The sequence below is a fragment of the Kogia breviceps genome, chromosome 2 (assembly GCF_026419965.1).
Source record: "Kogia breviceps isolate mKogBre1 chromosome 2, mKogBre1 haplotype 1, whole genome shotgun sequence".
Lineage (NCBI taxonomy): Eukaryota > Metazoa > Chordata > Mammalia > Artiodactyla > Physeteridae > Kogia > Kogia breviceps.
The window spans coordinates 104,856,107-104,875,141 of NC_081311.1; the positions used below are offsets into that span (position 1 = coordinate 104,856,107).

The 19,035-nt window shown below is 47.2% G+C and overlaps 1 protein-coding gene across 3 annotated transcripts in view; it reads right to left on the reverse strand.

Moving 5' to 3' along the window:
• CFAP221 (cilia and flagella associated protein 221) overlaps positions 1 to 19,035 on the reverse strand; it is a 72,967-nt gene that overhangs the window by 12,330 nt on the left and 41,602 nt on the right. For all 3 annotated transcript variants that reach the window (XM_059054916.2, XM_067025903.1, XM_067025902.1), the window contains 12 exons: positions 17,504 to 17,663; positions 15,212 to 15,332; positions 15,017 to 15,128; positions 14,746 to 14,854; positions 12,769 to 12,856; positions 10,956 to 11,045; positions 8,171 to 8,269; positions 4,685 to 4,790; positions 3,374 to 3,507; positions 1,718 to 1,798; positions 826 to 933; positions 607 to 741 (listed from right to left, as the gene is read on the reverse strand). In XM_059054916.2, coding sequence (XP_058910899.1) covers positions 607 to 741; positions 826 to 933; positions 1,718 to 1,798; positions 3,374 to 3,507; positions 4,685 to 4,790; positions 8,171 to 8,269; positions 10,956 to 11,045; positions 12,769 to 12,856; positions 14,746 to 14,854; positions 15,017 to 15,128; positions 15,212 to 15,332; positions 17,504 to 17,663 — 1,343 coding nt within the window. The remainder of the gene's footprint in view (positions 1 to 606; positions 742 to 825; positions 934 to 1,717; positions 1,799 to 3,373; positions 3,508 to 4,684; positions 4,791 to 8,170; positions 8,270 to 10,955; positions 11,046 to 12,768; positions 12,857 to 14,745; positions 14,855 to 15,016; positions 15,129 to 15,211; positions 15,333 to 17,503; positions 17,664 to 19,035) is intronic.

Genomic DNA, 19,035 nt, shown 5'->3' on the forward strand with positions numbered 1-19,035 from the left:
TGCATGGCAACTATACTTGAAAGAAACACAAAAATACACGTGTGCATATTACAGATAATTAGAAAAGATCATAAAGCTACTGTCATAAAAAAATAAATGCTGCAGTTGTTAAAAGACAAAAACATTGATATTCTCCGAACGATAAAGGCTGGCCAGCAATTCAAAGGTGAGGTGTGGTTTAACCCTTGAAATTCCAGAGAAAGAAATATCCCCAATTAGTGCTCCTGTCTTATTTTTCTCAATTTTTTTTTTAAAAAAACAAAGTATAATTGATGTACAATATTGGGTCAGTTTCAGGTGTACAGCAAAGTGATTCAGTTATATATATATATATATATATTTTTTTTTTTTTCCCAGATTCTTTTCCCTTACAGGTTATTACAAGATCGCGAGTACACCGCCCTGTGCCGCACAGTCAGTCCTTGCTGCTGACCTTTTCTACCTGCAGTAGTGTGTGTCTGCTAATCCTACCCCCCTAGTTTATCCCTCCCCCCTTTCCCCTTTGGTAACCAAAGATAAGACTGTTTTCTATTTGTTTCTGCTTTCTTATGAAGTAACTGCTAGATAAAGGGACAGGGAACAATGGCTTCTGCTGATGTCACTTACAAAGATATAAAGCGGGTCGTACTCTGGAGCCCGGGCCAAGGCCTCAGGGAGTCGTATGCTCAGCACAGAGGTCTCGCCGGGGAGCTGGGGCGCGGAGTCCTGCTTGGGCAGGGCCATGACGGAGGTGGCTTCGTCCTGGACCAGGACCAAGGACAGCGCGTTAGTCCACGGCCAGGGGGGCGGGAAGGTGGGGCACTCCCGAGGGTGGGGACCTGTCACCTCAGCTCCTGGCTTCAGGGCCCGGGCAAGCTTCTGAGGCCGGTAGCTGGTTGGAGACCTCTGCACAGAGACTGGCTGGTACCTCTTGATCTGGTACAGCTGAGGAACCTGGGTGAGAGAAGGCAGGCGCTCGAAGCCCTTGCGAGGCACTTCGCAGCCGCCGGGGGGCTAAAAGGAAAACGAGCGCCACGTTTAACCAGCAGCTTTGTCAGCGCCGTCCTGGGCCCTGTTCTGGGTCCCAGTACACAGCGCTGTTCACAGCTCCTCGCCCCTGTCTTAGGGCCTAACTCTGCAATACACTGAACACCAGTTTGTCAGTTTAAAACATGCATATTTTACAGGGACCTACTGGACAGCACGGGGAATTATACTCAATATTTAGTAATAACCTAAAAGGGAAAAGGACCTGAAAAAGAATATACATACGTGTGTGTGTGTATAACTGAATCACTGCGCTGTATGCCTAAAACTAACAAGATATTGGGATTCAGCTATACTTCAATGAAAAAAAAGGAAAAGAAAGAAAAGAAAAAAGAAATAAAGCATGCATATTTTCAAAAGCAGAAGTGGTCATACACAAAGGCTGACTCACTTTGGTTCACTTGTGTCTTTTCTTCAAGTTTCTAACATGTAGTTCAGGCTGCTTCAGATATGCATACTATATGGTATATCCACAGAATAAAGATCCTGGTTTCCATAAGCCACATTAGGAAAAGAGAATCTGCTATACCTCGCACGTCGCATAAAATAACAGCAGAGAAATACACACAGTATGCTACGCGGCATAATCCGTCATAGAGCAAAACTAATAAAAACAGTGCAACTCAAATTCAAGAATATTCTGTTCACTTAATAAGAAACCCAATTAACAAAACCACATGACAGGTCTAACCTGCAGATTGAAGGAGGAATAGGCCTGCTTGATTTGAATTTCTGAAGGTTTAATTGGAACAGGTCCAAGGCCACCAGGAGCCTAAAATGTGAAAATTCAAAAAAGTGACACGTGATCATTACGGAGCGAGAGCAGCTATGCTTCTGTCTCTCTACATTTTGCACGTTACACGAGCAGCCCCTCCCTCTAAGTGACCCTTCCCTCGACCGCAGCCGCTGCCTCCCGCGAGTGGCTCGGAGGTGGCGTGGGGCCCCGCCCCCCTTGTCTCTTCGGGTGTGATTCTCAGGACGGCAGCTGAGGCCTCTGTCAAAGGATGCAGCCTAACTTCTCCTCTGCCCACTGCAGCTGCTTCCCTTCCACGGACGCTAATCCCGAAGCACCACCTCACAAATGTCCTGCACGCAGATCTGCTGCATCACCCAGAGCCTGCAACGGCGCCCCACCTGTGACAGGCACTCAGTAAATACTACGTCTCACTGAGATGAGACACGGTCGTTAGACTGATAGGACGCAATGCGAATGTGCCACCAATGATAAGACATTTCCCAATCTCAAAGGTGCTGTGTGTTTTAAAACGTGATCTTAGAATAGGTGAAATACAGTATTTATGGAATGAATTACAACATTCTTTATGGACAGGAAGGCTGAGCTTTCTGTTTTTCATCAACCCTGAGCAGCACAGAAGTTTCTGCAGCACTAACTCAAGCACCAAATGAAATGATAAGCTTTGAATTATTAAAAAAAAAAAAAAGACGGGCTTCACAGCACAGTACACCCCTACCACTCTTTCCACCCATTAATTATTGAGTCCCAGATAATTCTTAGCGCCTGAAAATCTCAGATTTATCATTTCCTAGGAAATAAATATCTTCATCTTTTAAGTCATTTGATTTTCTAATGCGGAAAACACGTGGAATTTCTAAAGTCAGTCCTGTAATTCTTGAGTAGCTTAACCTGCAAGGCTTAACGCAGTTTTACAGGAGGTGAATGGCAAGTTCATTCTCTGAAACACAAAAACTGTTTTGCTTGTGCCCTTTCACAATCGATTAAAACACACTTTTCATTGCTAACTGCGTGAGCTTGGGGAACTCGGGCAACATCTCATCACTGGCTCTGTGACCCTGTGTCCCAGGCTCCTTCTCAACTGTGAGAGGATGAACCCCCCATGTCAACCTGTTGAAGATTAAATGAGCTGACAGAACTGAAGCGCTTCAGAAACTGCCTGACGCGTGGTCTGGCCACGATCTGAGTCACGGCCACGCGTCCTCTGGCTAACTGTCACCTTCTTGCCACCGAGAGGGAGGGACGGATGGACCTGTGAGTCCGAGGCTGGCCCGTTCGAGGCTGCGGCCGCTCACCCCGGCCCCCGCCGATCCCACGCACCCGGGGGGCTCGGCTGGGCTGGGCCTGCCTCTCGGGGCCAGGCCGGGCCCGGCGGCCTCCAGGCTGGGCCGGGCCTGCACAGGCATCCCAGGGCCAGGCACGGGGCAGCAGGGGCCACTCGGTTTCCCGTTCATCACAGTAACCTGGGCGCAGGTCTGCCTTGGGAGCCCCTCAGCAGGCGGCGGGGAGCCGGAGGCAGGGCGGGGCTCCCCTCAGCCGGCACCTGCCTGTGGCCCTGACGGCGCCTGGGCCACCGCAGCCCCACACACCCACCAGCTCGTCGGAGCCCCAGGGGGCGCTGTAGGCCGGGAAGGCGAAGGGCAGCACTTGCTGGGGTGACACAGAGAAGGAGCTGCAGTAATCGTCCTGACTGACCCACGCCCGAAGGCGTCTGGAGGAAGGCTCGTCTGCGGGGGAAAAAGAAAACACCGCTTCGGGAGGATCGTAAGGTATTTGTGCGAAACCACCGTCTCCGGTTGCATGCGCGTCCTCGGCACACGCCATTTCAGAAAGAACGTGTGTGTGTGTACATATGCAGGTGTGTACATATGCAGGTGTGTACATGTGGTGTGTACATATGCAGGTGTGTACACATGCAGGTGTGCAGTCTCGTGTTTAGTTTCTCTTTTGTTCTTTACCTCCACCCCTTCTCCAATTTTTAAAAATTTGTATTTTTACTTCCAAAAAACTATAATTCGTAGTGAAAGTCTCTCTAATGAATATGCTTTGCCCTTGTCAGCAAAGAAAAAGATCAAATTAAAGAAGCATGTAAAGACATTTTACAGGTGCCCATACGTAACTCACGGGTAAATTTTACAATGTTTTTTAAAAGAGTTTCTTTATTACAAATGTCAGCATCAGAGATAAAATAATATAGGAGGAAAGAGGATAATTAAACTGTAATAAAATGTCCTATGTTCATAGCAGCACTATTCACAATAGCCAAGACATGGAAGCAACCTAAGTGTCCATCGACAGAAGAATGGATAAAGAAGATGTGGTCCATATATACAATGGAATATTACTCGGCCATAAAAAAGAACAAAAGAATGCCATTTGTAGCAACATGGATGGACCTAGAGATGATCATACTAAGTGAAGTCAGTCAGACAGAGAAAGACAAATATGGTATCACTTACTTGTGGAATGTAAAATATGACACAAATGAACTTACCTATGAAACAGAAACAGACTCACAGACATAGAGAACAGCTTGTGGTTCCCAAGGGGGTGGGGTGTCGGGAAGGAATGGACTGGGAGGTTGGGGTCAGCAGATGCAAGCTAGTATATACAGGACAGATAAACAACAAGGTCCTACTGTGTAGCACAGGGAACTCTACTCAATATCCTGTGATGAACCATCCTGGAAAGAACATGAATATATGTGTATAACTGGCCGAATCACCATGTTGTGCAGCAGAAATGAATGCAACACTGTAAATCACTGCGCGCCAATAACTTTCCTAAACCCAGCGCGTGTGAGGGAGGAAAGCACGCAGCTGTACCCGGCTAACTTCCTAACAGAGAAGCCCGCTACTCAGGACTCATGCTGGAGGAAGCACGGCTGTTCGCAGCCGGCTCTACCTTGTGCTGGGGACTGTCTTCTGTGGGCGAACCTTTCCCTGGGGGCGTCTCTGTGCACGTTACGGATCGCGGTCAGCATGCTCAGCAAGCGGCGATGCATCATGACCTGGAAGTAGAAAGAAGAACGATTTCACACTGTTCATCGGTGCTCACTCTGGCATCCAGTTTAGCTCAATTTCCTCAAGCACAGCCAGGGGCTGAGGCCACTGATCTACGTGGAATTCCCAGGGAGGGTCACAGTGCCCTGGACAAGGCCGTGGGCATCGAGGCCTGGGCAGCGCAGACCCGCCTGGACGCAAACAGAGACCCGGCTGTCATCTGGCCTTGACCCTCCCAATTTATGAGCCCCAGTTTTCTCATATTTCCAGCAGGGAAAGAGTGACTAGTTCTACGGTCTTTCTTCTCGGTACGTCTGAGTCGTGACACCGCTGCTGTGTCATTTTCAGAGCCGAAGGACAAGCTAAGCGGACAACCCTGTAGACACCGGGCAGGGGTTGGGCGGGCTGGCCGCACACCGCACGCTCTGCGCCCAGAGCTGGGGCAGCTCCTTTCACGGCCCCCGCCCCTTCCCATCCGCCCCCGGGCCCGCCACTCATCCATACACAGTCCTGTTCGGGCACTGCAGATGCGGCGGGGAGCGGACGGGGGCCCAGCCCGCACAGAGCTGGCGTCCTCTATGTGCGCGCGTGTGGGGAGTGGGGTGGCAGGAGACACGTGGGTACACAAGCTCAACACCATGAGGAAAACGAAGAAGACTAAACACACGGGGGCACGAGGGGCTTGGAGGGGTCTGGCCACTCCCGCAGGGAGGACGTAAGGAAGGCCTTTCTGATTCAGGAACAAAGGAGACACGCTTAAAGGGCAGAGGGAACCCAATGTGGCCTTATCGCCTTGATAAAAATTGCGCCTTTTACTCCAATGGCAATGTGGGGGCCTCTGGAAGGTTTTCCCAGGGGCAACGTCCGACCACGTCCAAGCTCTGGGAGGCCTCTTCTGGCTGCAGTGGTCCAGGCGAGAGGATGGGGCTATGGCTGGGCCGGGGGGATGGCGGGGGCCGTCGGGCTGGGGACGTGTTGGCACATCTCACTGGCAGCATCTGCTGGGGAGTGTGCGGGAAGGACGGAGCCTCCACTCAGAGCCAGACACACAGCTGCTGACCCAGGAGGACTGGCTCCAGAGCGGCCGGGGCTGTCCCACGAGCAGCTAGTGTCTCGTGGCCACCTCTGTCCTGCACATGCGCAGAGCCCACCCAGACAAAGCCCCAGCAGGGACACTGGTTTACAGGCATCAGCCTGGGCTGCAAGCACCGCTTGAGAGATCACCTGTACCGCAAACTCCTGGAGTCTTCTACGTGTTGACTCACGTGACCTTCATGGCAGCCCTGAGACAGGCCTTACTGGCGTCCTCAGTGACAGGCGAGGAGACGAAGGCACAGAGGTAGGTCACGGAGCTTGTCCAAGATTGGACAGCTCATGAGAAGTAGCACCAAGGTGGGAATGTAAACTGGTGCAGCCACTGTGGAGAAGAGTGTGGGGGCTCCTCAAAGAACTACAAATAGAGCTGCCATAGGACCCAGCATTCCCACTCCTGGGCGGACATCCAGACAAAACTCTAATTTGAAAAGACACAAGCACCCCTATGTTCATAGCAGCACTCTTCACAATAGCCAAGACATGGAAACAACTTAAATGTCCACCGACAGAGGAATGGATAAAGAAGATGTGGTCCATATATACAATGGAATGTGACTCAGCCATCAAAGAGAATGAAATAATGCCATCTGCAGCAACATGGAGGGACCTAGAGATGATCACACTAAGTGAAGTGAGTCAGACAGAGAAAGACAAATACTATATGATATCACTTATATGTGGAACCTAAAATATGACACAAAAATCTACGAAACAGAAACAGACTGACAGACATAGAGAACAGACTTGTGGTTGCCGAGGGGGAGGGCGTGCAGGGGAGGGGTGGTCCGGGAGTTTGGGTTTAGCAGAGGCAAACTAGTATATATAGAACGGATAAACAACAAGGTTCTACTGTAGAGCACAGGGCACTATATCCAATACCCTGTGATAAACCATATGGAAAAGAATACAAAAAAGAATGTATACGTATAACTGAATCACTTTGCTGTACACCAGAAATTCACACAACATTGTAAATCAGCTATACTTGAATAAAAAACTTTTAAAAACCATAAAGAAAGAAGTAGCACCAAGAATGAAGGGCAAGAGACTTCCCTGGCCGTCCAGTGGTTAGGACTCCGCGCTTCCACTGCAGGGGGTGAGGGTTTGATTCCTGGTTGGGGAGCCAGATCCCACATGCTGCACGGCATGACCAAAAATCAATCCATCAATCCATCAATCAATCAAACACATTTACTAGTGGAAAAAAAGAGTAAAATGATTATCTAAAATAAAAATGAAATAATTTATTAAAGAAAAAGAAAAGAGAATGAAGGGCAAGCAGCCTGTCTCCAGAGTCCGTGTCTCCACCTTTGGTCTCCCTGCCGGGGCGGGGGTGGGAGCGGGAGGGGTTCTGCCCCCCAGGCAGCCAGGCTCCAGTGGCTGGGACCAGAGGTCGACAGGCAGCATCAGACGCGAGAGGCACCCCAAGACGGCCTAGCGCTAGTGCCTACAGGACTGTTTGTTGGAGGAGGGGTAGGCTGAGCTGGCCGGAGGACAGGTGTGGGTGGGGGAAGGGAGATGGGAGGGGCTCCAGGCGGACTGGGACCACACAGAGGACGGGGCAGCTGGGGAGGGGAGGCGGAGTCGGGCCAGGGGGTCCCCTCACACCCTTTAGGGACTGCAGAGGCTGAGGGGCACAGGAGCACCCCACTGTCCTCTCTAGAAATCACTAACCAGCATCCTTCCATATGGCCCAGCAATTCTGCCCCTAGGTGTACGCACCGCAGAGAACTGAAAACACGTCCACAAACTTGCACATAAATGCATGTAGCACCGTTATTCTCACCATGACAGCCAAAAGGTGAGGAGAGCCCAAATGTTTCAACCGATGACTAGATAGAGTGTGGTATCTCCGTTCAAGGATGAATGCTATTCATCCAGAAAAAGGAATGAGGTACTGAAACATGCTACACCGTGGATGAACCCTGAAAACATGTTAAGTGAGAGAGGCCAGTTACAAAAGGCCACGTATTGTAGGATTCCGTGTATACGAAACGTCCAGAATAGGCAAATTCACAGAGGCAGAAAGTGAACAGGGAAGGGGGTGAGGGGTGGAGAGCGACTGCCGCTGGGGACCAGGCTTCTTTAAGCAGTGATTACAACGCCCTAAAATCAGATAGTGGTGATGGCCGTACTCCTCTAAAAACGACTGGACTGTACACTTCACAGGAGTGAATTTTAAGGCATGTGAATTGCATCTCAATAAAGCTGCTATAAAAAAAATTTCACTGTTCAATTTCCCTGTGCTGATAACTAAAGAAATTAAATTTTCAACCTGGTGCTGAGACTTTACCTTGCGTGCTGCTTGCTGAAACCGTCTCTGCGCCCAGAACCTGTTGACCCAAGTGTTATTTACGAGCGGATCAAATGTAGGATGAAATTCCCTGGTTTTCTGTGAACACAAAATATAGGCGCATGTTAGATTTAAATTTTAACTCCTGGCGTAAAAGCATTTAATAACAATGTTTCAGAGTTGGATCCCAAACCAAGTTATTATTTGTTCTTCCATTTAATGAGGACTTATTAAGCACTTTTGGTGTACATAGCATTATAGGGAATACTTCTTGGGTTAGGGACCAAAAGTGGGAGACAAGATTTGGGTTTCAAGAAATGTACAATCTATCTCATTTTTCAAGTGACTTACAATGCCACATCTATCATATATCAAGACTCGATATATATGTGGATCTGTTTCTGTCTTTCTATTTGGTTTCATTTATCTTTTGTCTATCCGTATGCCAATATCACCACACTGCCTTACTGATCTAACTTGGTCATAAAGCTTTGTCTCCTTCAGAGAAAGTCCTCTCCCCTGGTTTATTCATGTTAAGTTAAAAAAATTCTTGAGCCTTTGCTCTTTCATATATATACGTATGTATACATGATATTCATGTTCATGTTGTGTATATAGACATATATATGTACTTAAAGAGTTATAATATTCCATGACAAAGCCTACTGAGATATTAATTGGGATTGCATTTAATCTGTAGATCAATTTGGAAAAAGGTAACATCTTTACAATGCTTATTCTCTTCCATGAAACGTCTACAAATATCTTTCAATTTATTTAGATCTTTTTTTTTTTTTTTGGCGGTAGGCGGGCCTCTCACTGTTGTGGCCTTTCCTGTCGCAGAGCACAGGCTCCGGACGCGCAGGCTCAGCGGCCAGGGCTCACAGGCCCAGCCGCTCTGTGGCATGTGGGATCTTCCCGGACCGGGGCATGAACCTGTGTCCCCTGCATCAGCAGGCGGACTCCCAACCGCTGTGCCACCAGGGAAGCCCTGTTATTGTTTTAATGTAAAGTTTTGTAATTGTTAGATTTGCTTCTAGGTACTTGCTTGCTATTATAAATTACATGTCTTTTAAATTATATGCCAACGTTTTATTTCTTGTATATGAAAATACAGTTGATATTCTTGTATAATGATTTTATATGCAATTGCCAAATTCTCATACAAATTCAGTAGGTTTACTGAATCTGGCAATAGATGCTTTTAGATTTTCTACAATCATAGTTAATTATATCATATAAAATCAATTATCTTTTTATTTCTTTCTCTCCAATACTTATAACTTTTCTTGTATCTTTCTCTTATCATACTGTACTATCCAGAACCTCTAACACAATATTGAATAAAAGAGTTTGTACTTGCTTGTATATACAGTACTTCTAATTTTTCGGCAATTAGAATGACTTTTATGGGAATTTTTCTGAAAAAGCAATTTATGAGTTTATAAAAGCTTCTGTTTCCCTCATTTGTTAAGAGTTTTCTTTTTAAAAAACTGAATATCACATCAAGAAAAAAGAAAGAAAGAAATGTACAGTCTAGAGACGAAGAATAAAGTCACACAGAAATCAGAACCCTGCGTCAGGTGCTGGGATGCTGCGGAAGCAGGAGGCTAGAGCGTGTGGTCCCCAGTGGAGCCCGCGCACCGGGGGCACAAGTGTGTGTGGGTCAGTAACGACTGGGAAGGAAAGATTGTCTGGGGGTGTCGTGACGCCGGCCAGAGCCTTGGCGCTGCAGGTCACTGAACAGGGGAGCAACGTGACAACAAAGTCATCGGAAGTGAGTCAGTCCTGCGTTGGCCTGGGCAGTGGGCCTCGCAGGAGAGGGCGGAGGGGCGGAACACAAACCATTCACCTGCAGGGTGAGCTGAGGGCGAGCCGTGAAGGCGGACCGGGGGATGGCCTCGTGGAAGAGCGACTAGCGCGACTGTGCGGCCAGATGAGATGGGGCGCGGGGAGAGAAAAGGGGTAAAAACAGTGCAGATGTGCAGACCCAGAAGAGACAACTGAGAATGGTGGAGGGGGGGAGACTGGGAAGCATTTTTTCGTTGTTAAAATTAAAAATTGGGGTAAACAACAAGGTCCTACTGTAGAACGCAGGGAACTCTATTCAATAGCCTGTGATAAAACATAATGGAAAAGAAGATGAAAAAGAATGTACATATATGTATAAGTGAATCACTTCTGTACAGCAGAAATTAACACAACATCGTAAATCAGCTATGCTTCAAAAACATTTCTTTAAGTAAAAAAAATTAAAAACTGGGGTCTTAACCAGAAACTGTCACATGACAGAGGAAACTCCGGTGGGGGGTGGTTACTGTCCCCACTTCACGTCTGCGGACACCGAGGCACAAGGGCTCAGAGGACTCGTCCCGGGTCCCACATCTGAGGTGGAGCTGGGACCAGAGCTCTGGCATCTGACTTGCTGTCTTCTTACAAGGGGAGGGGAGGGGGCCAGGAACCCACCCAGGGACCCACCCCGAGGATCTGCGGACAGGGGCATGGGCAGCAAAAGGGAAGAACAAAGGAGACCAAGAGGAGAACTTGGAGGTGTGGGAAGCAGGGGCCCATATACAAGGCTGTTAATTTCACGGGAAACATTAATTACAATTTGATGCCTGACTTGTGGACACGTTGTAAGAAAAAACACTCCGAAAGGTAAGCAAATTTAAAACTATTAAAACTCTCTTGGTAAAAGGATTTCTATAAAATTGTTTATATGCTTAAAAAATAAGCATATAAAGAGCTGCTGATAATTAGATTCCAAATAAAGAAAGTTACTTACTTCTTCCAGGTCGCGTACAACCCGTTTCGGGTGAACTTCTGTCCTGAGTCGCCGGAATTCGTCATCCAAAACAGGATCTCCTCTATCTAGCTGGGGTTTTCAATCATCAAAAATGTTAAAAGGGAATACAAAGGCACATAACTGTATTTCTCTTTGAAACTGGTAGAAACCCATTAAGCCATTGGTCCAATCCACCCATGAAGTTCCGCTGGGAGTAGTGGTTAAAATGATCGTTTTAAGTACACTTACTGTTTAAACATGGAAAGTTTCTACTGAAGCACAAACCCAATACCTTCTTCTTATAATTAGAGGATAGTCTCTGGAAATTATTTCTGAGGTATTTAAAACTCACAGAATGGGTCTTAGGAAACTGTGTACCATGGGAGCAGAGAGATTTCATTTACAAGAAATTTAACCTCCCAGGGGAGTTTTAAGCTCCCCAGAGCCCATGAGCCAAGTGTCAGGTTTTAACAAAGGCATGTGATCCCTTCCCTTTCCTGGGAGGTGGAAGTTGGGGGTCTGTCCCTTCCGTGGATAGGTGTCCCCCGCCGCCTGCTCCCTGGGCCCCGAGCCACTGGCACTGCCTGGTCGCTCCCAGGAAGGCCGCCGGGCTTGGCTCAGTGTCTCCCCACACCTGCCTCCAGGGCAAGAGGGCCGTGCACCTGCAAACATGTGTTAGCTTTTGCCTCTCTGTGGTTTTTATTATGTTTGTGTTAGGTAACTTCTAAAACTAGCTTGGCTTTCAGGTATGCTGTTCACAAACATTTTTATAGACTAACTTGGAAGAAATCCGACCAAAACATTAACACCCTACTCGAAAATGAGAGAACCTACTGTACAGCACAGGGAACTAGACTCAGTATCTTGTAATAACCTCTAAGGGAAAAGAATCTGGAAAAGAACAGATGTGCGCGCGTGCGCGCGTGTGTGTGTAACTGAATCACTGAGCTGTATACCTGGAACTAACACAATATTGTAAATCAACTCTACTGCACAAAGAAAACGAGAATAACAGATGTCTATTACTGTCACCAGGGTGGTGAGCTGTCCAGTCTGATCTGCACACAGCAGGAGGGTGAGTTTGAGACTGGGGACCTTAGGTTCAAAATACAGATTCCGTGGGGAGGGCCCCAGACCTCCATGATGACTAAAAGTCAAATAAAATAGAGGGAATTGAAAGAAGGGATTGGCAAGTGCATCGCTAGACGAAAGAGGAGGGAAACTTCTTGTACCTTTATTTAGACTCTGCTCATTTACGACGAACACTTCAGAATTCAGCATTACTGGCCATCTCCCTCGAGCAATAAGTCGCCGCCCCCGAGGGTCTGGGCCGCGCAGCTCCCGTGCCCACTTGTCTGCACCCTCCCTCCCTCCCACTTCTGCTCGGTTTCCTGCCACAGGGCTCGGCCTCCAGCTTCGGTCTGGACCTGGCTCTGGCTTCGCTCCTGGTCACCGTCTCTGGGCCTCTCTTACCTTCATGCTCTGCAGCTCACGCCCGGCATTCCAGCCCGAACTGGAGCCATTCCCCGCCTCTAAGGTAGACGCCTTTCTCCTCTTTACTACTTTTCAAACAGATACCATGTCTCCTAGGAAGCTCTCCAGCCACATGAGCCCTGTGCTAGCTGGACTCTGAAGCCGCGCATGCTTAGCAGAGGTCTCGGTGGCAGGTACAGGCAGTTAACCCTGGGCTGGTCATCTGCCTCCCCTTCCAGCTTAATTGTAAGGTTTTCTCTCCTTACATGGCATCCTGCATACAGCAGGAATTCACAGTATTTAGTGAAATAAATGACATCGAATTAGCAGTGATTCTGACCTTGTATTTGTTGTTTACTCTCTGCCACTCCTCAGTAAGGTCTTTTTTAAATTTAAAGGACGTGTGATCTTTACCGAGGTGTACCTGCCTGGGGAGAAAAAAACCAGCTTCCAGAACCCATCGGAATGCCATAGTCGACTTCAGGATGGGGTGTCTTAGCCGTACTGCACAGCTGAAGAGGGAGGACACACCGTGGGGTAGAGAAGCTGCAGAGACCACAGCTACACAGCTAGGGTGAATAAAGTGTTCCACAAGACAGAGCTCATCTTCTGGTGACACACACGAAAATATTTATGAATAAAGAAACCTGGATGCTCGACCTCAGTCGTCATTAGGGAAATGCAAATCAAAAGCACAGCGATGGACCACCACTGCACACCCACTTGGGTGGCTATGACGACTCAGGGTGATGACGGTGACAACAGTCATAACGAAGGGAATTAACTGGAGAACCCGGAAGCTTCGTACATTGCGGACGGGAATGTAAAATGCTGCAGCACATAGAGCACAGCCTGGCCGTTCTCAAAAAGGTACACGAACAAGGACCGCACGACCCAGCAATTCCTCTCTTACGCATACACCCAAGAGTCCTGAGAAGATAAGTTCACACAAAAACCTGTGTATAAATGTTCGTAGCAGCATTATTTAAAATAACCAAGAGGTGGAAGCTACCCAAGTGTCCATCAACTGATGAGTGAATAAACACAATGTAGTATGTCCAAAAAATAGAACCTTATTCAGCCATAAAAATGAATGAAGTGCTGACAGGTGCTGTGGCGTGGATGAAGCTTGAAAACACGACCCGTGAAAGAAGCCAGTTACTAACGGCCACGTGGTCTACGACTGCACTCATATGAAATAAGGGGCAACGCCACAGAGACAGAAAGTGGATTAGTGGTCGCCAGGGGCTGCGGAAAGAGGACGGGGCGTGACTGTTTCATGCTTACGACAGGCTTCCTTTCTGGAGGGATGCAAAGGTTCTGGAAATAAGTGGTGATGGTTGCACAACGCCGTGAACGCGCTAAGAACTTCTGGCTTGTACACTTTAAAATGGTTCAAATGGTTCATTTTATGTGATGTGAATTTTATCACACTTAAAACACCTCTGGTATGTAATGTACCCATCATGGAGTCTGATATGTGTTCAAAGTATATAGTAGCAGAGTTCCCCGGCGGTCCAGTGGTTAGGATTCTCGGCTTTCACCGCTGAGGGTGCGGGTTCGATCGCTGGTTGGGAACTAAGATCCCGAAAGCTGCATGGCACAGCCAAAAAAAAAAAAGAACAAAACAAGGATACAGTCGCTGTGGTCTTTAAAGTTCTGGAGAATGGTCTTAGATTAAAGGAAACTAAAGAGACATGAAAAGTACACACAAATTGTATGATCTCTGATTGGACCTTGGATTCCCCACTCCAAAACCCGAAACCCCCTGGTATACGAGTCATGGCTGGGACAACAAGGTAAATCTGCATAGAGGCTGATCATTTGGGGCTTCATCCCTGGCAAACCTTCTGGAAGTGATTATGCTGATGCTGGAGAATGTCCCTGCTTTTAGGAGAGACATGCTAAAGCACTTGCTTTCAAAGGGCTCGTGGGATAAAAGGTGCCTGGGGCACTTGGGCGCGTGTGTTAACCACAGATGCTACATCAGTGTGTGTGCCTCTTACTGGCAGGGTTAAAATCTTTTAACAAGAAAGTATTATGTGAACAACACATGATCAAAAGTGAATTTAGGGACTTCCCTGGTGGTGCAGTGGTTTAGGGTCCGCCTGCCAATGCAGGGGACACGGGTTCGTGCCCCGGTCCGGGAGGATCCCACGTGCCGCGGAGTGGCTGGGCCCGTGAGCCGTGGCCGCTGAGCCTGCGCGTCCGGAGCCTGTGCTCCGCAACGGGAGAGGCCACAACAGTGAGAGGCCCACATACCGCAAAAAAAAAAAAACAACCCGTCACTTGATGCAAATAATTGCACAATATTTACCACTTAAGGTGATTTTTGAGCTCTTCGTAAGTGTTCTGTCTGACTTTCTGTTCAAAGAGTGCTTCCTTCATCTGTCTTGTTTTTGAAACCTCAGTGCCTTGGTCCAAAACTGAGGGAGGGAGCAAACACGATTATACCAGTAATCAAATCAGAATCATTGGCTGAGAGAAAAACACATTTCTAATGGCAAAACAAAACAGTGATCTAACTGAGTTTTGCTGCTGCTTCAGATTCTGCCCAGGGGCTGATTTACGGAGGATCAACTGCTTACCTTCTCTTAATTCTTTAATCTTCAGTTTTCCTGGTTCTTGGTTTAGAACAGTTGCCACAGCAAATGGATTCGATAAATCTACTGGAAATCTCAAGTTCTGGTATTTGATTTCCTGAGACCAAACCAGGAGGGAAAAGTCATTAATTGCCTTCTCTGTCATTCCTTCCATCGTGGTTCACATAATGCCCACTTTACCTTAATCTTGGGAGGCTTTGCCTTTGCTGGCAATCGGTGAAAATGTACATGTGTCCTTGCCTTTTCTGGAGGAACAACTACTTTCCTAGAAAGAGTATTTAATCTTTCAAATTCTTCTAACCTAGAGTTGAAAACAGATTATTAAATTAGTATGTAATGCAACAACTCAAGGCTCCTAATTTTAGTTCTTTCCAATAATACCATGACTTACAGTCCAATAAATATCAACACTATATCTAAACTAAAAATCAATCTGAGTGCTAAGACAGTGGTTTACTAAAATAAACACAAGGTCAGGATACCAGAGCATAATCGTATACAAACAGCTGTTCGACGGCTGTTTTCCTTATGTTCTCAAAGAACATAACAAGTGGAAAATAGGATCTGCTGAAAAATGCTCTCAGCATCCAGCATAATTCATTTCTGGGCTGTTGGTCTTCCACAGCTAAATTTACTTACCACATTTAAAAACTCTTACATTGATTTATGTTCCTAGTAAAAGAATAATTTTTCCCACTGTCTGTAGCAAGATCTTTAAAAAAAAAAGTGATTCAGGTTAATGTTTGAGATCTTTTCTGTGAATGAAAACTGCTTTAAACGTAGGCAGGTATAGACAGGGCTGCTTCCATGTCTGCAGAAGCTGCATGTAGTAGAACCGCGCATGTTTATAAATGCTACCCGTGAAAACATTTCCTTAAGCGAGGATGTGTGAACACGTGTTTGGTGAGATGACACGTGCCCATGACGTTACAGAGGTAGATGAGAGATTGCGACCATTCATGCATGTGACATGCACTGGCCTAGCGCCTACTGACCCGGCCCCACTGCACAACACGGGCCGTAGGCCTGCAATCCCAAACTTAACGTGGCCTGTGTGAGAGTCCCGAAAGGTCACGGCACGGGAGAACCCGTCCACACTGACGGACGCGCTGTGAGGTGCAGGGACGAGTGAGCTGTGGCCCGGCGTCTGCATCTCAACAGAGCTCTGATACCACCTCTGCCATAAATATCTGGGAAACAACCCCAAATTTCTGAGGGTGTTAAAAACCAGTCTCCTAAAGCAACCATAGTCCAGTGAAGATTAACAGCAACAGCAAAAAACCCAGTCTCCTTAGGAAGTCTAATGGCTAGTGTTAAGGATGGAAACGAGAAAACGAGAAACCAAAGTTATGTGGAAAAAGTCAGTCAGTTATGTGCCAAAGTCAGGACATACGTAAGTGCATCCATCACTCACCCAACTCTGAAACAAAAACGCAACCTATGACACCTTCAGAACACACTGCAGCTGGCTCATTTTTCTCCTTCCTGGTGGAATGGCTGTTCTAGCCCCACCTGCAGCCTGGGGAGACACAGTCCTTGAAAACAGCGAGAGCACTCTAAACAAGCTATTAAACTCCAGTTGGGAAACCAGCACATCCGTTAGAAAAGGTCTGCTCCCGTTCCTGTACGGAGCTTGGGCCGCGCAATGCGCCATCGTATACGAACATGTCTGTGGAAGCTGAAGTCAAAGAGGGGCAAGTCAACGACCCACTCAGGAGATGCCGTCGAGCAGGCAGTTTGTGTGCCGCCGCACGCGACGTGAGCTGGCCAGGACTGTTCTGCTCAGCCGGTAACTGACACCAGGGGAATGAGCTCTGCTTTTCAGTTACACCCAAAGCTACTTCATCACCGGCTGCCTCACTTTAGTTCTGCTGTGGGCGCTTGCCAGATTTGGGTTCAGTGGGCCACACAAATAGTCTATAGTTGACTGAAGCTGCTTCGGCTTTTTAGAAAAAAAATAATAACATAACTATATAATAAACCATGGAGTTAGCTCTTCTTTTGATACTAGGTTGTTACTCCACTTTACTTAATATGCCTAATGATGTTACTGCGTGATGTGTACCTGTGCATGAAGGGGAGAGGAGAAAATCAAACTTTTTCTTTATCATTTTCAAAATCTTGGTAAGGGTTTTGCAAGGTTGGGTTTTATACTGTGAAATTTTCCTTTCCTCGTCATCTCTTCCCCTCTTGCCAGAAGCAACTACTGCTACAAGTGCAGAGATATCCTCTGCACTGCTGTTCTATCTTATGTGTATTTTAGGAAGGTTCACCGTTTAAATAAGTTTCTAAAACTGACATAGAATTGACATAAAACAGTGTATCAGTTTCAGGCATAGTAAGTATGCTTTCGATGGCAATTCTGCTACAGAAAGAAACAGAACTAAGGAAGGAAGCCCTGGGGCTTTGAAAAAGTTTGAAGAATACACAGAACCGCCCCCCCCCCTCCGCCACCGCCCCCCGCAGCTGTACTTTAAAGCCACGTTGGGGCAGCACGTTCCGGTGAAGACACACTCGTAAGGCTGAGAGTTGAACTGTGAAATCCATAGCTGCACTTTTATCTGTGCGATCCCACACTGAAAGGGGGTAAACGTCACTGTCACATCCGTCTTCCCGTTGGCTGGTATTATTCCTGGGAGGGAAGACATGAGAAAACATGATGCGTTCTCCTCCTGCCAAGTCCCAGCAAAGACGCTGACACACACACACACACACACTCTCACACACCCCATACACACACACCACACACACAAATACATTCTTCCCATGAGAAGCACCAGTATTTCTATTATCTTTATATAGTCTTTTCATTAAATACACGTGAATCAACTTCTGCATATTTACATTGATCTTATTTATCCAACTACTACCTTAATCCTTTATAATAATAACTCGATTGTGTCAGTTATATAAACATATACCTATCAATCAGCGCTACTGACTCAGAAGTGAATTCCCAGAACCATAATCTTTAAGCTAATTCCCACACGTCAATGTTCATGCTGTAAGCCACAAGGAAAAGCAAGCAACACACATAAAAGTTTGTGTCCAAATTATTCATTTCCATATATATATATGTATATTTTTTTCTTTTTCTTTCTTTCTTTTTTTTTTTTTTTTTTTTTTTTGCGGTACGCGGGCCTCTCACCGTTGTGGCCTCTCCCATTGCGGAGCACAGGCTCCGGATGCGCAGGCTCAGCGGCCATGGCTCAGGGCCCAGCCGCTCCACAGCATGTGGGATCTTCCCGGACCAGGGCATGAACCTGTGTCCCCTGCATCGGCAGGCGGACTCTCAACCACTGCGCCACCAGGGAAGCCCTCATTTCCCTATATTTTTGTGTAATTTGATTCTCTCCTTTCAAATCTTCAGGATGGATGACTGTTCTCTCCAAAGTCAGATATCACACGATGTTTATTTCTCCTTTGTACCTCTGCTGCCAGCAGGGCTTGGAACCCAGTAAGTGTTCAAAGAACATGGAAAGGAAAATAAAAGGCAGGGAGGGAGGGAGGGTCAATGTCCTGAGTGTGAGTGGGGCTAATGCTTCTGGCTTCCACTGAAGGCTCTCTGGTTTGCTTTCTGGGTGGCCCCCTCTGTCCCGGTGCATCGGGTCTTTCCATGGTCCCTGCACAGGCCTTGTACACACCCTCATAAAGGCCTGGCATCCCCCCTTCCCATCCATGGCCTCTGAATCTTGGTCCACCCTCTGCCTTGCTCTCTGTGCCAATCGCACAGCCCTTTCATTCAGCCATCCAAGCATTCACTGAGCACTGCTGGGTGCCAGGCACTCTTTTAGGCACTTGAGATACAGCAATAAACAAAGCAAAGTCCCAGAGTTCCCAGAGTTTACATGCTAGTCGGGATAGCAAACAAAAAGAAATAAGCAAGTGAGGATAAACTCTCAAGTCACGGCATGAATACAGAGCAGGCCTTGGGGACGCAAGTGAAGCACAGGGAGCTGTCTGAGCGATGGGGACATCAGGCTCAGGTGAGGAGGAGAGCGGCC